Genomic DNA, 14,098 nt, shown 5'->3' on the forward strand with positions numbered 1-14,098 from the left:
AAATATCTTTTGTATTTGCCTCGTTGGTAAAGAAACCATTATATTACTCGAATGTTTAATGTAGCTTATATATTGACGTAATTGATAAGTCGTGCTCCAAGTTGAAAGAAGGGGCCTGCAAGCGGTTGGGTTCTTTTCATCCTTTTGTGCGATTGTTTTGATTTGCATTTGTAGTTCTTTATATTGATATTGTTTTGCATGTGTTTTGTTTTGTATGTCTTTACTTTTTATTTTCTTTTGTTACTCCACTTTTTATAATTGTTAGTGGGTCTCAATAAAATCAGGTCTCAATAATGATTAATTATTATTATTATTGACGCATTAATATTCAATGGTACAGAGCAAAAGTTAACAAGAGCATTACTTAAGGAAACGATTTTCTTAATATATGAAAACTAACAAAAAGAAAAATATTTTAAATTTGCGACATGGAAACTTATAACTTCTCAACCAAACTAAGCTTCTTGAAGCGCAAATAGCCAACTGATGCAAATGGATTCTGGCTGTGAATGACGAATTCAGCCTCATCGACAACAATTCGATGTTTATACAAGGGGCAGTCAAGAGTGAGAGTCTCATATTCTCCACCTTCTCCACAAACATTGAGTCCATATTTCTCAGCCTTAAAATAAAGAAAAAAAATATATCGGACATAACAGCTTTAGAGATGGGTAGACAATTAAAGAGAGAAGGAAGGAGAGCCGTCGCGAAGGAAAAAAAGAGATCGAGAGAGAGAAAGAGAGAGAGATAGAAATAGATGGAAATAGTTTTCATTGATTGGCACTCAATCAAAATGGCTTATTTGAAAATCGCATAGTAGATGGAATAGAGACAAACAAGTATGAAGACTGTAGTATGCATAGTTTTAATAAACACATCACATAAATAAAGAAAACAAGTTCTTGTCTTGCTTGTTTCTAAGCTTGCAGCTTAAGGTCTTGCTTATGGGACTTAAGTCAAAAACCTAAGTCCAATCAAGGGTGGGACCGAATTTGGTGTCCTGGTCTCTTCTCAAGAGAATCTCTACGAGAAAATTATTTGTGGTTGAGGAGAGTACTGTATGACCCCAGAAAAGGAACAGTGTGGAAATTTTAACTGTCCCAGATTTTATTGAGAGAAAATAATACCAAGCTCCCGGTGTTGGGTATAGTACAGATTGAAGCTGCTTGAACATAATCTCCCTAGAGAGGATTCTTGGTTCTAACTATGGATCGCACAAGTAAACTAAGGTAAGTACCTTGTATACTAGGTATGAATAAGCACGCGCAGCTTTTGAGCAAGATGCTAGAAGAAAAATTGAAGCAAGAAATGTGTTCTAAAGCAACGAAAATAAATACGAATTCTTGAGAGTACGAAATTTACAGTCTTCAAAACGATGAGTTGTGCTTTGCCCAAGGCAAAAACTATAAGTAAAAAGCAGTTCTATTCTTAAAAGTACTCCAAAAGACGTTACACACTTATGTTACTTGGTCTTTTTTTTGTTTCTGCAACAACTGAGGGTAGCAAGATCTGTGTTCATGAAGTTTCTACGTACCTGTTGAAAAAAAATTATGTAATGACCTAGCTCCACAGTTACTAGTGAGATGTTACTGTGGCAATCTCGGTGATAGGCACCGAACGGAATTATTATTATGATCAAATATATTGGAGACAATATTGTTTTTTTTGGGGCAAGTTAACTTAGCGTTGACTATTACATGGCGCTTTTTCAGAAGTTGTTATAAAATATTTTTCCAAAATAATTTTTCTGAAGAAGAATAAAACAACAATACAGTCTAGGACGATAAGAAGCTCATAAAATATGTTAAACTTAAAGTTGTGTTGGCCCCAGGAACGATCCCAAGAAATTTCAAGTCAATAAAAGAGGAACGAAGTCATTTGGCCCTTTCTGGGTGACCCAATAACTGTTTTTCTAATTTTCTTTTTACACAGGGCTCCCATGCAAAACACCAAAGTATGTAAATTTCAAGCCGTTTAGAGAAAAAAACTTTTTATCGCATTTTTGGACAAACTAAAATTTTGCCTCATGTTGTTTTAGTGCATTGGAGTTGCTTTGACCCAGATATCTATGCATACAAGTGTTATGCTGCTGCGAAAAAAAAAGTTTTCTCTACCCTTTTTCGGGACCCATTTTTGCCTTATCCGATATTTGGTTCAACAATTTTCGGTTTAACTGAGGTCCACTATAACCAAAGGACTTTCGGGGTATAAGTTTTAAGCCGATGGAAAAAAAAAGTTTTTCGGTTCATCTTCGGGGGATCTACGCTCCAGCCAAAAATTATTTTGTGCATTCATATCTTCTTCGCCCATGGACTTTTGGATGCAAGTTTCAAACTCCCATCCCCTTCTCCAAACACAAGATTTGTAGTATCCTATTCGGCCCAAATATCTCTGAAAACAACTTGATGCCCCAACCGTTCGTAAGATATTGAAGATACGCTATTTCGACAAATTGGGTATAAAACCAAAACACATGAGTTCCTCGATTTGCCTCACTACTTTAACGCTCGTAGTTGCATACATTCTGAGTCCAAAAGTGGCTCATGGTACAAATTTTTTAAAAGGATTGGAACACTCATATCCCCCCCCAGTAAAAATTCAAGGCCCTCTTGGCCCCAAGATACTCCCTGAAAGTTTCAACTGCATCCCCCTACCCGTTCCGAAGAAATTGCCGATACGTCCCTTTTCGCCGGGGTACACATAGTGACTTTCGGTTATATTTGTCAGCAAGTAACAGAAAACTTTTAAGAGAACCGAGAACTAAAATTTTTGACCCTCTTATTTTAGGCCCCAAACACAACGTTTGAAGTCCATTTGCTCCACTGCCGCAACACTCCTTGATAACTTCAACTCGATTCCCAAGCTGTTACCGGAAATTCGAAATATACTTTTTTGATAACTTCGTAAACACAGTCTTTCAATTTGCCTCGTTATTTCCGCGTGAAAAACACGGCATTCCGACGCCAATGGGAAGATGCCTGGGCAGCAGCACAAATGAGGGTACCTTAGGTGTGTCTGGCGACTTAGATTGAACTAGGGCCTAAGGTTCACTGTAAATAAAAAGCTCTACAGTGACTCAAAGCCTGAAAAATTTGGTCCGATCAGAGACAAAATCTTTTTATGGCCCGCTTTAATTCCCTCCCTCAACCAAATTTGTTGGTGAATATGCTATTTGATAATCACGTCATACACAGTGTCTTTCAATCTTCTTTGCTAATTCACTGTGAAAAAACAATACTAGTCCCAAAGGGCTTCAGAGCACACAAGCTTTTATACAGGTCCACCCACTTCCCTCTTTCTAAAAATCTCTTTTTGAATTCCTTTTATACTCCACTTAACACCCCCCTGAAAGCCCCAAATCGATGCCCCAAGCCGTTCCCAAGATATTGTAAATAATATATTTTGAAAACTCGGGTGCACACAGTGTCTTGAGGTACGCAGGAAATTTCGGTAATATACTCCCCGGTAAACTCTGGGGAACCTTGTTAAGGAAAGACCCCTAAGAGTTTCAAGCAGATCGGACAGTCAGGATCAACGAAGCCCAGTTTTCTACTGAAAACCATCTATGAACGATGACCAACTTACAAAAATTAGGTTCATTGCCTCCAGGACTGCGTGAACATCACAAAATGTGAAGCAGTGCATGGGGCACCCAGGAGCATGTTTGGCGTAAGAGAAAGCCCAAAAAACCCTTCAATCATTTCCATCCCTTAAAAAGCGAGCTAGAACATTCAATAAAAGATGATTTGAGGTCGTCCCCAAGTTTCTTCGGCCAACCCTTTCATATCAAGTAGCGAGAAAAAATAGATGGGCGATAGATCGCTCCTTAACGGATGAACACGTTAACTCGCTTGGATTAGATTTCATGTTTTTGGGCAGGGTATCACAGAGTCAGCTTATATAGCCTACATAGTGTATTTTAAAAAGAAGAAGATTGATTGGCTGTCACAAAAGAGAATAAAGTTCACAACACAACAGCAACCTTATAAGAAAATTAAAGTATATTTTCCTGTGAATTATTATCGCTTCTAATCAGCAGTTGTACCAAACCAATCCTGCTCAACTCATCCTCAGAGTTATACTGTGGTGATTCTCCTCCCTATAGTATAGTGCAGACGGTTTGATACCATTCTATTTTCCCTTCTTGTTTCAGTTTTGTTTTCTTTTGTTTAAAGCTTTTTCCAATAGGCAATGTTTAGAAGTCCTCCAAAAAAAAAGTCCCACCAGATCCCAAATCAAATTCCAGTGAAAGTGCCATAGTGAAAGATACCCATCTTGGCTGGTCAAGCACACTATCTCAAAGTTCAAATTATAGCTCCGATTTGGAGAATAGGACAATGATAAGTGTAGAGGCTAATGTAACTATAAATGAGGATAATGGGTTTCAAGAGGTCCTTTCTAGAAGCTCTAAAAAAAGGAAAAAAATATCCCCAATCAAAAGCATTTCCCCTCTCCCTGCCCAAGATCCTCCTTCCAAAAACTTAGGAATTTACCTTAAAATTACTCCTACTACCCCCTTTGAAATAAAAATGATCACTACAATAAGAGTTTCAATTATTAAATTGCTAAAATCAATATTGTCTCTTAATATTAACCGTGATGGATCTCTGCTAATAGCTGTAGAAGATCAGAAATCAGCAGATACAATAATTAACCTAAAATCCCTTCTGAATACCACAAGTATTGCATCTAATTGGAACCCAAAACAATCACCAACAAAAAAAGTAGTTTATAATGTTCCCCCAGAGATATCCACTCATGAGTTAAAATAAGGCCTCTCAGTTAGGGCTGGAAACACAATCCCAGTTGAGGATGTTACCCAAATTGGCAAACCTAACTCTAATAGCCGAAAAACTAGTAGATCCTTCTTATTCACACTGAAGGAAAAAATTAATATCCCAGAAAAACTATTCCTATTTGGGCAAATCAAACCAGACAAGGAATACAAACCTAAGCTTATCCAGTGTCAGAAGCGTCAGGAACTGGGAAACACGACAAACAAATGCAATGAAATTCTCAGAGAGTTTAGTAATTGCAAAGCTTTGCATCCTAAAGAGTTGACAACTTGCAACAACACTCAGCCTACATGCATCAATTGCAAAGGCCCACATGAATCTACAAATAAATCATTATGCCCTGCATACAAGAAAAGAGCTCTAACACTCCAAATATCAATAGAGAAGGCCATCCCATACCCCTTTGCAGCAATGGAAGCAAATGCTGCTCAACAATACCAAATAAAGCCTGTAATGAAACCAACCAAAACCTCCAAGTCAAACGCCCCCAATGCATCAAGCACCCCATATAAAACACAATCTTCTAAGCCCCCTAGCTCAAATCCCTATCAGAAGGAATCACCAAGCCAACAAGCCTCCCTGTCCGGTGAGATGAGGTCAGCCTGGCCCCCTCTCCCAAGAAGAAACAAACCAGAAACACTACCAGGAATCAATCCCCTAACCGACAAACAGGATGCACAACCAAAAATGCAATCCCCAAATATATACTTATTCATTCTAAACTGTAATGCAGTTCAGGCCATGAACATACATCAAATAGAGAAAACAAAAATCATTGCAGAATTGGCAAAAATCTACATCCCAGATGATATACTCATTCAAGCAAAAAAAGGTCTTGCTTTAATTTTAACAAAGCTGAACATTGATACACAGCCATATGAAGAATAAATCAACAACACAACATATGTAAATGCTCCAATGGAATGTAAGATCACTCACAGAAAATAAGCTAAATGAACTAATATCTTTTATGAATAATAATTCCATTAGCATTGCTTGCCTCCAGGAAAATCATTTAACCCAAAATCAACAAATTAAGTCTCTGGGATACACTATCCTCAGAAAGAATAGATCTTTAGAGAGAAAAGGAGGCAGGGTAGCTTTATTAGTTAAAAATAATATAAAATTATGTGGCATCAATTTTCCAGATTTTGCAAATGATGTTGATGTAATTGGTATCAGTGTTTGGCTGAATAATTTAAAAACCTACGTAATAAGCTTTTATAACCCTAATGGCCAAACTACAGATGCCAAGGATTTCTTTAATTATATAAATAATTCTAATATGTTAAAACTATCATTATTTGTGGATATTTCAATGCCCACAGCCTTTTGTGGGGGAATAAACCAGCAAATAAAGCTGGTAAATTCATTGAGCATATGACTTCCAATAATAATGATTTAGCTGTTGCTACCCCTCCAAACCTGAATACATATTTCAACCCCAAAAGTGGCAGATTCTCCACAATTGACCTACAAATTGTGTCATTAAATTTTTTGAACAAAATTTACATAAATAAAATTGATACTCTTTGTACTGACTACTTTGCTATAGTTTGCTCCCTAAATGAGCCTGCTGAAACTTTATCTCATACCTCCAAATATATCAACACTAAAGCAAATTGGTCTATGTTCCAAAATAAGCTAAATGATGAAATTACAAGTTTCACCCAAAGTTCATGCATTTCTAACAAAACAGTTGACACACATGCTGAAGCCTTGACATCTTTACTAATAAATACAGCTAATCATGCTATCCCCAGGACAACACCTAAGAAAACATTCCCTAAACAAATTCCTAAAGCATGGTGGACAAATGAGTGCCTAAATAAATGGAGGATAAAAAAGGCAGCTAGGATAGAATTCATAAACAAACCATCACCTACTACATATTTAAAAAAATTACAAGCAGAATCTAATCTAAAAAAGACTATAATAGATTCTAAATATAAGTACTGGAATAATTTTGCAAATAATCTCTCCAAAGAAACACATGAGCCAATTATACATAAATTCATAAGCCACGTCTGTGGGAAAAAGACTTCCCCAACCCACTCCTGTATGAGCTTATACATAATAATACCCATTTTGACTATGATAATGAAAAAGCTAACCTATTTGGAACTCTTTTTGATAATAAGCTAACATCAACTAATCAAAGCAAACTGTCCACAATTCCTACGAACCTAAGTTACCAACCACGCCCAGGATCTGAGTACATAACTAATCCATTTTCAATCCAGGAATTTAATAATGCAATACATCATATTAGGACCAAAACTAGCGGCAGCTATGACAATATACACCGTACATGGATAAAGAATCTCACACCTCCATACAAACAAGAACTGCTTAATTGTTATAATCACGCTTCGGCATCTTCTATGTTCCCCAATATATGGAAAAGTTCGTCCCTCCTACCAATCCTAAAGAAAAATAAACGAAAAGATAACCCTGAGTCATATAGGCCCATAATGATTACTCCTGTGATGGGGAAAATAATGGAGAAAATGATATATCACAGGCTCCTCCGGTTTGTTGAAAAAAATAATATAATCCCTCACACTCAAACTGGATTCAGAAAACACCATTCCTAAACAGATGCCTTCATTTTGCTAACAAGTGCGATCAATGAATCTTTCTCAAAAAATAATGTTCTAGTTGCAGCTTTCCTAGATTTTGAAGGGGCATATGACAATATGAACCACCAAATCCTTTTAATCAAACTTGCAAACCTTGGAGTACCCCCTAAGCTAGTATCTTTTATTAAATCCTTCATAGAAGTGCGAAGTTTCATTGTTTGTTTTGGTTCAGCCTCTTCACCCCAAAAGACAATAACCAAAGGCCTACCTCAGGGAGCAGTCCTCAGTTGCCTCCTATTTGCCCTATATCTCTGGGACATGAACCTACTCCACACGAATCTACAATATGCTGATGATCTGGAGCTATGGTCATCTGGCAACACCTTTCAAATAGCACAGTCAAATCTGCAAAAGTCCCTTTTCCAGTTTGAAAAATTCTCTCAACATTCAGATTTACCCATTGCACCTACCAAGTCAAAAATAATCCAATTTCACCGGAAGCAAAACCACGTAAATGCAAAACTAACTCTAAATAAAACAACTATTCCAGAAGATAATCATATTAATTACCTAGGTCTCATGCTTGACCAAAAACTTAATTTTCACCTCCACATTTCAAACACAATAAAAAAATGCTATAGAAAAACAAATATACTAAAAAGACTTGTTTCCACACCCTGGGGAAGTAAGGAGAAAACGTTACTCCAGTTTTATAAATCACATATAAGACCCCATATTGACTATGGGCTAATTTTCTATGGTGCATGTGCAAAGACCCAGATGCAAAAAAATCGAAAAAACACAAAACGATATAATACATCTAATATTTGGTCTTAGAAAACCCACAAGCACCAAGTTTCTGCTTATGGAGAGTGGATTAGCAACAATAAGGGAGAGACGTAGGTTTCTCTTGACAAAACATCTTACAAAAATTGAATCAAATAGCTCACACACATTACATAATTGGTTAAGAAATCCAGCCATGTATAGAGGTATTGCAGATAAGTATGCCAATATTCAGAAGAAGTTCCCTGTACCAGCAAAGTCTATTGCACCTACTTTCCCCCAATCCCCTCCATGGAATTGGTCAATTCCCATAATAAATACTGAATTTTCAAAGTGGAATAAAGATTTAACCCCCATTGCTTTTGTCCAGAAAAAATTTGCAGAACTTAATACAATTACTTATAAAAATCACTTCCAAATATTTGTTGATGGGTCAAAAATGAATGAGAAGGTTGCAAGTGGTGTTTTCCTTCCTCGCCTTAAAATTGCAATGGGCGAGAGATTATATAATAATTTATCTATAATGTTTGATGAGTTTAATGCCAAAATCATGGCATTAGAACACCTTAAGGAAAACCAATCTTTGATTGCAAATTAAAATAATATTATCATATATTCCAACTCTTTATCAAGCCTTGGGTTGCTGGCCTCAGCTCCTCAGTATAAGTTGGACATTGACACTTATCATTGTCTCAGTATTATTGATAATCTTGCTTCAAGTGGCATAAAAACTTATTTCCAGTACAGTCCTAGCCACTCTGGCATAAGTGGTAATCATCAGGTTAATGAAATAGCAAAAAATGCTATAAATATTGACCAGCCAAGTGGGAGATCAATCCCAATTAGATATATTTACCGATGGAGGCTATCAGATATTAATTTTAATAAGATTAATCCTATCCTTTCCCCCTTTCCCAATAAGTATCTTTCTAAAATTTATCATAGAATTCGTTCTGGAACAAATGGACTAAATTTCCTTGCATTCTCATATAAGCTTTCTAATTCAAGTGGTTCAATTCCCCTGTCCCCTCTTTGCAGGCATTGTAATATGAATAATGAAACAATTGACCATTGCCTATTGAAATGTAATATCCTGACGTCTGCACAACATACCTTGCTTTGTAAACTGTTAAAATGCTTCAAACACCACAAAATCTCACTATCAGCCAAGAGCCTAGCCAACTGTACCTGCACACAGAGCCCAGAAATCGATATCTATCATCTTATATTTGAACTCCTTGAGTCAAAAGATCTACTGAAAGATATCTGAGAATATCTAATAAATAAGAGACAACTAAGACAGTAGCTCTGTAGCCCACAGAGTGAAGCAAAAAGAAGAGGGCTAAATAGTACCAACTGAATAGCCCGCCTGCTGTGAATTAGAAGAAGAATAAAGTTGCTTTTAAGCAGTATGATCGTATTTTGAAGTCTTTAAGGAACATGTGATCATTTTATTTCTTTTAAGAAAAACCTAATTTTGGGACATGTCATTTTACAACTTTCGAGAGGTTGACAACAAAAGTCAAATTAATGGTAAAGAAGTAAAACCAAAGTATTATTTCCGCAACATTTTCGTCGGTAAAGCCGACAAATGGCTGCTGCAGTACTTCACGTTGCCAGGGCAACGTAGTATTTTTTTTTATTTAGCTATTATTCAGTTATTGAGAGCCAACAGTTCTGTAAATCTCATTTTGAAGGAACTGAAAACCATGACTCAAGATTTGTGCAGAATAATCTTTACTATAAAGAAGCTAAACACTATCCCTTTCAAATTTTTTTTGGAATTAAAAGAATCAGAAAAAAAACTTATGAACGCTTTGAAATTAAAAGCTCCTTAAAATCCAAATTTTGGGTCTATAAAGCAGCATGAGAAAAAAGTGGAATTAGTTTTCATAAGGACGAAAGCCATACTGCCTTTTCATCCTACACAAGAGGCAAAAAAAAAAAAAAATCTGGAATGTAGAGTCTCTACATGTTTCCCAGAACATTTTTTTGATGATAGTTTTAGGTATTAAAAAAAGGGCATACTAGCATGGGATTGAAAGAAGGTGTAAAAAAATTATTAAGGGAAGCAGGAGCTTCATAGGAGCGAGGAAAGTGTGGAATTATGAATAAGAAGGTGCGAAGGAGGATACTTCGCAGCTGTTTTGAAGTCAGGTGCCTTGATGTTCAAATATGTTGTTAACAGCAGCAGTTATTATTCTTTCATGGCCTGTCCTCTTCTGTTTCAGTCATTGAGCCTTTCGTGGTGCATTTTTTTGCATAAAAATGAGGTTGAGTAAATTCAAAAACAAATTAAATAAATTCAAATTCCTAAAGCTACAAACTTCGCAAATTATTTTTACCATCAGTCTCAGATGTGGATGAACTTGACAAATATTCATCCCTAAATGTTTGACTGGATCTAAACCAAGAGCGGCGACTTTAATCAATATGGCATTCATTCCACTATCAATCATCTCTCGTAAAAGAATGTCCTGGTCTCTTTTCCATAAATACGCTAACGGCGCAAGACCCAATCTGCCACACCTGGAAAATATGTTTTTGTAATAATTCAATTTAATTTCAATTCAGTTCCAGTTACTTTACCCACTATCAGCAAAATAAAAAAAAAATCCCTACCTCAAGCCTCCATCCTCCACTCAACCCAAATCATTAACCCATATTTACTTCATTAAGTAACGTTTTAACATAAACAACCCTTTCCCCACCCACAAAAAGAGACACAGAAACACAACAAAATTATGTCAAATTCCATTTGTAGCCTAACACATAGGAACAGATTTTACTAGTTAACTTCTAACCTTGCACAAATGGCGGAAGGGGGGAGGGTCGGTTTTAGTCCTTTTTTCAGAATATCGATAAAATACCTATAGCCTATAGCTCACTTATTTACCATTTTTGAAGAACTACCCCCACCAATTGAATTCTTGAGTAAGGAATTCTGCTATTTCAATCATTCTTGTAAATACCACTATAGCTATGCCACCCAGAAGCCCGCTAGCCTTTTTTACTTAAATAATCCAGAATTTTTTGATTAATTTCAGTGTAAATGGGCACAAATCCATGACTGTTATTAGGGTAGAGATTTTGACATGCTGGAACATTATATAGCTTTTTAATAAAGACCAAAAAAGAGTGGCAACATTTTCAAAACTTTTCTAAAGACCGAATGAGTGATCTTGTGAGGATCTACACCCCTTCCTATATGAAGACATGTCACTTCCAACTAAAGAATACTTTATAAAAAAACCTGTATTTCTGGTATTTCACAGTAAAAAAAAAAAAAAAAAATGAAAGAAAAAGAATTAAATAGTGAACGTTCTAGACATTTTGTGCATTCAAACATAGGATAAATTAGCATATTTAATAGAAGGAAGGAGTAATTAGAGAAAATAAAACAAGACAGATAAAGAATTCAACTTAACTTACACATTTTCCACTCTATTGTTCTGGTACGAAGAAAATATTGCACCAACTGACACTGCTTCAATATCCTCTTTACCCTACAGGGAGGAAAGACAAAATCTGTTTTATTTGCTTAAAGTTAACTTACCGCTGTTGGAAATATTACTACTACTACCGACTAGAAACAACGTCATATTTTTTAAGGCCTGACTCACAATATTAATAATTTCTCGCCCCCCCCCCCACTCTGTTTAAGGCTTCTGTTTCTGCCGCCTCTCCTAGCATCCCCAGCCCAACCTAATTTGGGGCTTCTTGCTCTCCTCTTTTTCCGTTGAAGGCTCATTAGCACGGCCATTTAAGTAATTTGGGCGCTTGTGCATTCCGAGAAGACAGGGGTTGTTTTTAGATTTGTCCCTTAAGATCAGTCCCTTCTCCCGAAGTTTCCAGGTCTCACAACTTCCTTCTAAAATCTGGCCTATTTTTGGTACATTTTTTTTTTTTTGGAATTTCAGCCACCCCTTTCCAAAAATAAAGCGTACCTGCCAGTGCTTAATTTTTATATTTTCAGGTGAAATGGATGCACTTTGAGGTCCCAAGGGCGGATCCAGGTTTTTTTTCGGGGGGGGGGGGTTACAAATTTTTGACTCAGTTTTCGACTAATTTTACTGATTTTTACCTAGGTTTTACTAATTTTCGATTTATTTTCGACTCGGTCAAAAATTTCGGGGGGGGGGGGTTCAAACCGGGTAACCCCCCCCCCTGGATACGGCCTTGTGAGGTCCTCTATCAGCTCTTCCCCCAAGTAATATAAAAGCCTGATCTACTATTCATACATAATCCCAATTTTTAAAACCAGGAATTTCACCTTTGAAATACTTGATTATAAAGGTATACTTCAAAAAATTTAAGCGTAAGAGTCCAACCCGTGCCGGTTTTTGGGAATGAAATGAATACAGGGTTAATGGTTTTTACATGTATTAAATAAAGAAAAAAAATCAAATAAAAGTAAACATCAAAATTAAAACTTAAAACGAACACGTGAGATACCTTGTTGGTCTAGTAACGCAGATTTGGTAGCGGTGAACAATTTAGCCAAGTGTAATTATCTCCGTTGGCGAGACATTGGTAAGCCTGCGTTTTTTGAGATAAAAGCAAGTAAGGCGACATTCCAAAGAGAATTCCGGCGGCATAAAGATAATCTGATAAAAGTTGCTCCAGAAAAAGTTGATAATGATCAGCAGTCATTGTGGAGAACTTTAAAAAATAGGAAAAGAGCTGGTTCAAATAAAATCTCTCATAAAGCCCCGACAGAGGAAATGTGGGTGAACCATTTTTCGTATGTAATGTCTTTATCTAATGATAATCCTGAAGAGGTCCGAGAGCTTGATGAACTTCTTTCGCGTCGAGATCCTCAGTTTTTTCTTACTAGTTATGATCTGAATGTAGCTCTGAAGAGTCTTAAAAATAAAAGTACTCCGGACCATCATGGAATTTTTTCCAATCATCTGAAACTTACCCCGGCTTCATTTTTGTTAAGCTTTTGTGGTTTTTAATCTGATTGTTTTGTCGCAAGTGCCAACTTCTTTTAAAACAGGGATAATTAAGCCGGTTCCAAAGCATGTAAAAAGCAAGTACCAGGCATGCGATTCTTTTCGGCCTATTATTAAGGGCTCTCAATTAAGTAAGATATTTGAACTTAGTGTTATATCTCTTTTTGTTTCGCTTGATTTTGGTTCGAATCAATTGGGGTTCACTAGGGGTACGGGTTGTGATCATGCACATACAACTTTTTTCAAATTATAAGTTCTTCTTGGCTTAAAGGAGACCCGTTATATTGTTTATCAATAGATATTAAAGGTGCTTTCAATAATCTTTCTCATGCATCTGCTCTACATAGTTTACTAAAATGTGGTTTACCACATAACCTGGTTAATGTTTTCGTTCGTGGTATTCTGGCCTGAAAGTTCGCGTTGCCTCGGGATCTATAATTTCTGCTGATGAAGTAGAAGTTAGGAGGGGGTTTAGACAGGAGGGGGGGGGAATTATCGTCGTCTGTTTTCAATTTTTGTCTAAAAGATTTTTTTGCTTCATTAAAAACCTCTCTGATTTACTTAGCAGTTGAAATTAGTTATTTGGCTTATGCTGATGACATTATTTTACTTGGTTGGTCGAAGACTGTGTTGGTTGAAAATTTTAAGATTTTAGCGAATGAGTTGAGAAAAAAGGTCTAGAGATTAACTTCGCAAAATGTCAGTATTTTGATATTAATGACCCTTTGGCTCTCCTCCTCTTGATTGCGGTAATGACTGGATTTTCCAAGCTTTGGACTCGGTGATATACCAAGGTGTCCTATATTCTTCTGTAAAAAGACTATCGCGTCTTTTAATAATAAGCCATCTCGAAATTAAGATCAGAAAGACGTTCAGTTCCCTCGGTCATCTGCGGGGCAATATGAGAAGGGATATATTAGCTAGACGGTATCAGTCGACGGTTTTACCTTTGATTAGCTTTCCTGCGGTGATTTTG

The 14,098-nt window shown here is 36.5% G+C and overlaps 1 protein-coding gene across 2 annotated transcripts in view; it reads right to left on the reverse strand.

The window, feature by feature from the left end:
• Positions 1 to 335: 335 nt before the first annotated feature.
• LOC148950377 (diphthine--ammonia ligase) overlaps positions 336 to 14,098 on the reverse strand; it is a 58,899-nt gene continuing 45,136 nt past the window's right edge. Inside the window, exons 3-5 of one of the 2 annotated variants that reach the window (XM_089092362.1) lie at positions 11,597 to 11,670; positions 10,510 to 10,693; positions 336 to 622 (exon numbers count right to left, since the gene is read on the reverse strand). In XM_089092362.1, the coding sequence (XP_088948488.1) occupies positions 437 to 622; positions 10,510 to 10,693; positions 11,597 to 11,670 (444 nt within the window). In that variant the 3' untranslated portion in view covers positions 336 to 436. The remainder of the gene's footprint in view (positions 623 to 10,509; positions 10,694 to 11,596; positions 11,671 to 14,098) is intronic. The other variant, XM_089092364.1, reaches the window with a different exon arrangement.

This window comes from Artemia sp. Qi Xiang Cuo, chromosome 7 (genome assembly GCF_049724085.1).
Source record: "Artemia sp. Qi Xiang Cuo chromosome 7, ASM4972408v1, whole genome shotgun sequence".
In the NCBI taxonomy this organism is placed as follows: Eukaryota; Metazoa; Arthropoda; class Branchiopoda; order Anostraca; family Artemiidae; genus Artemia; species Artemia sp. Qi Xiang Cuo.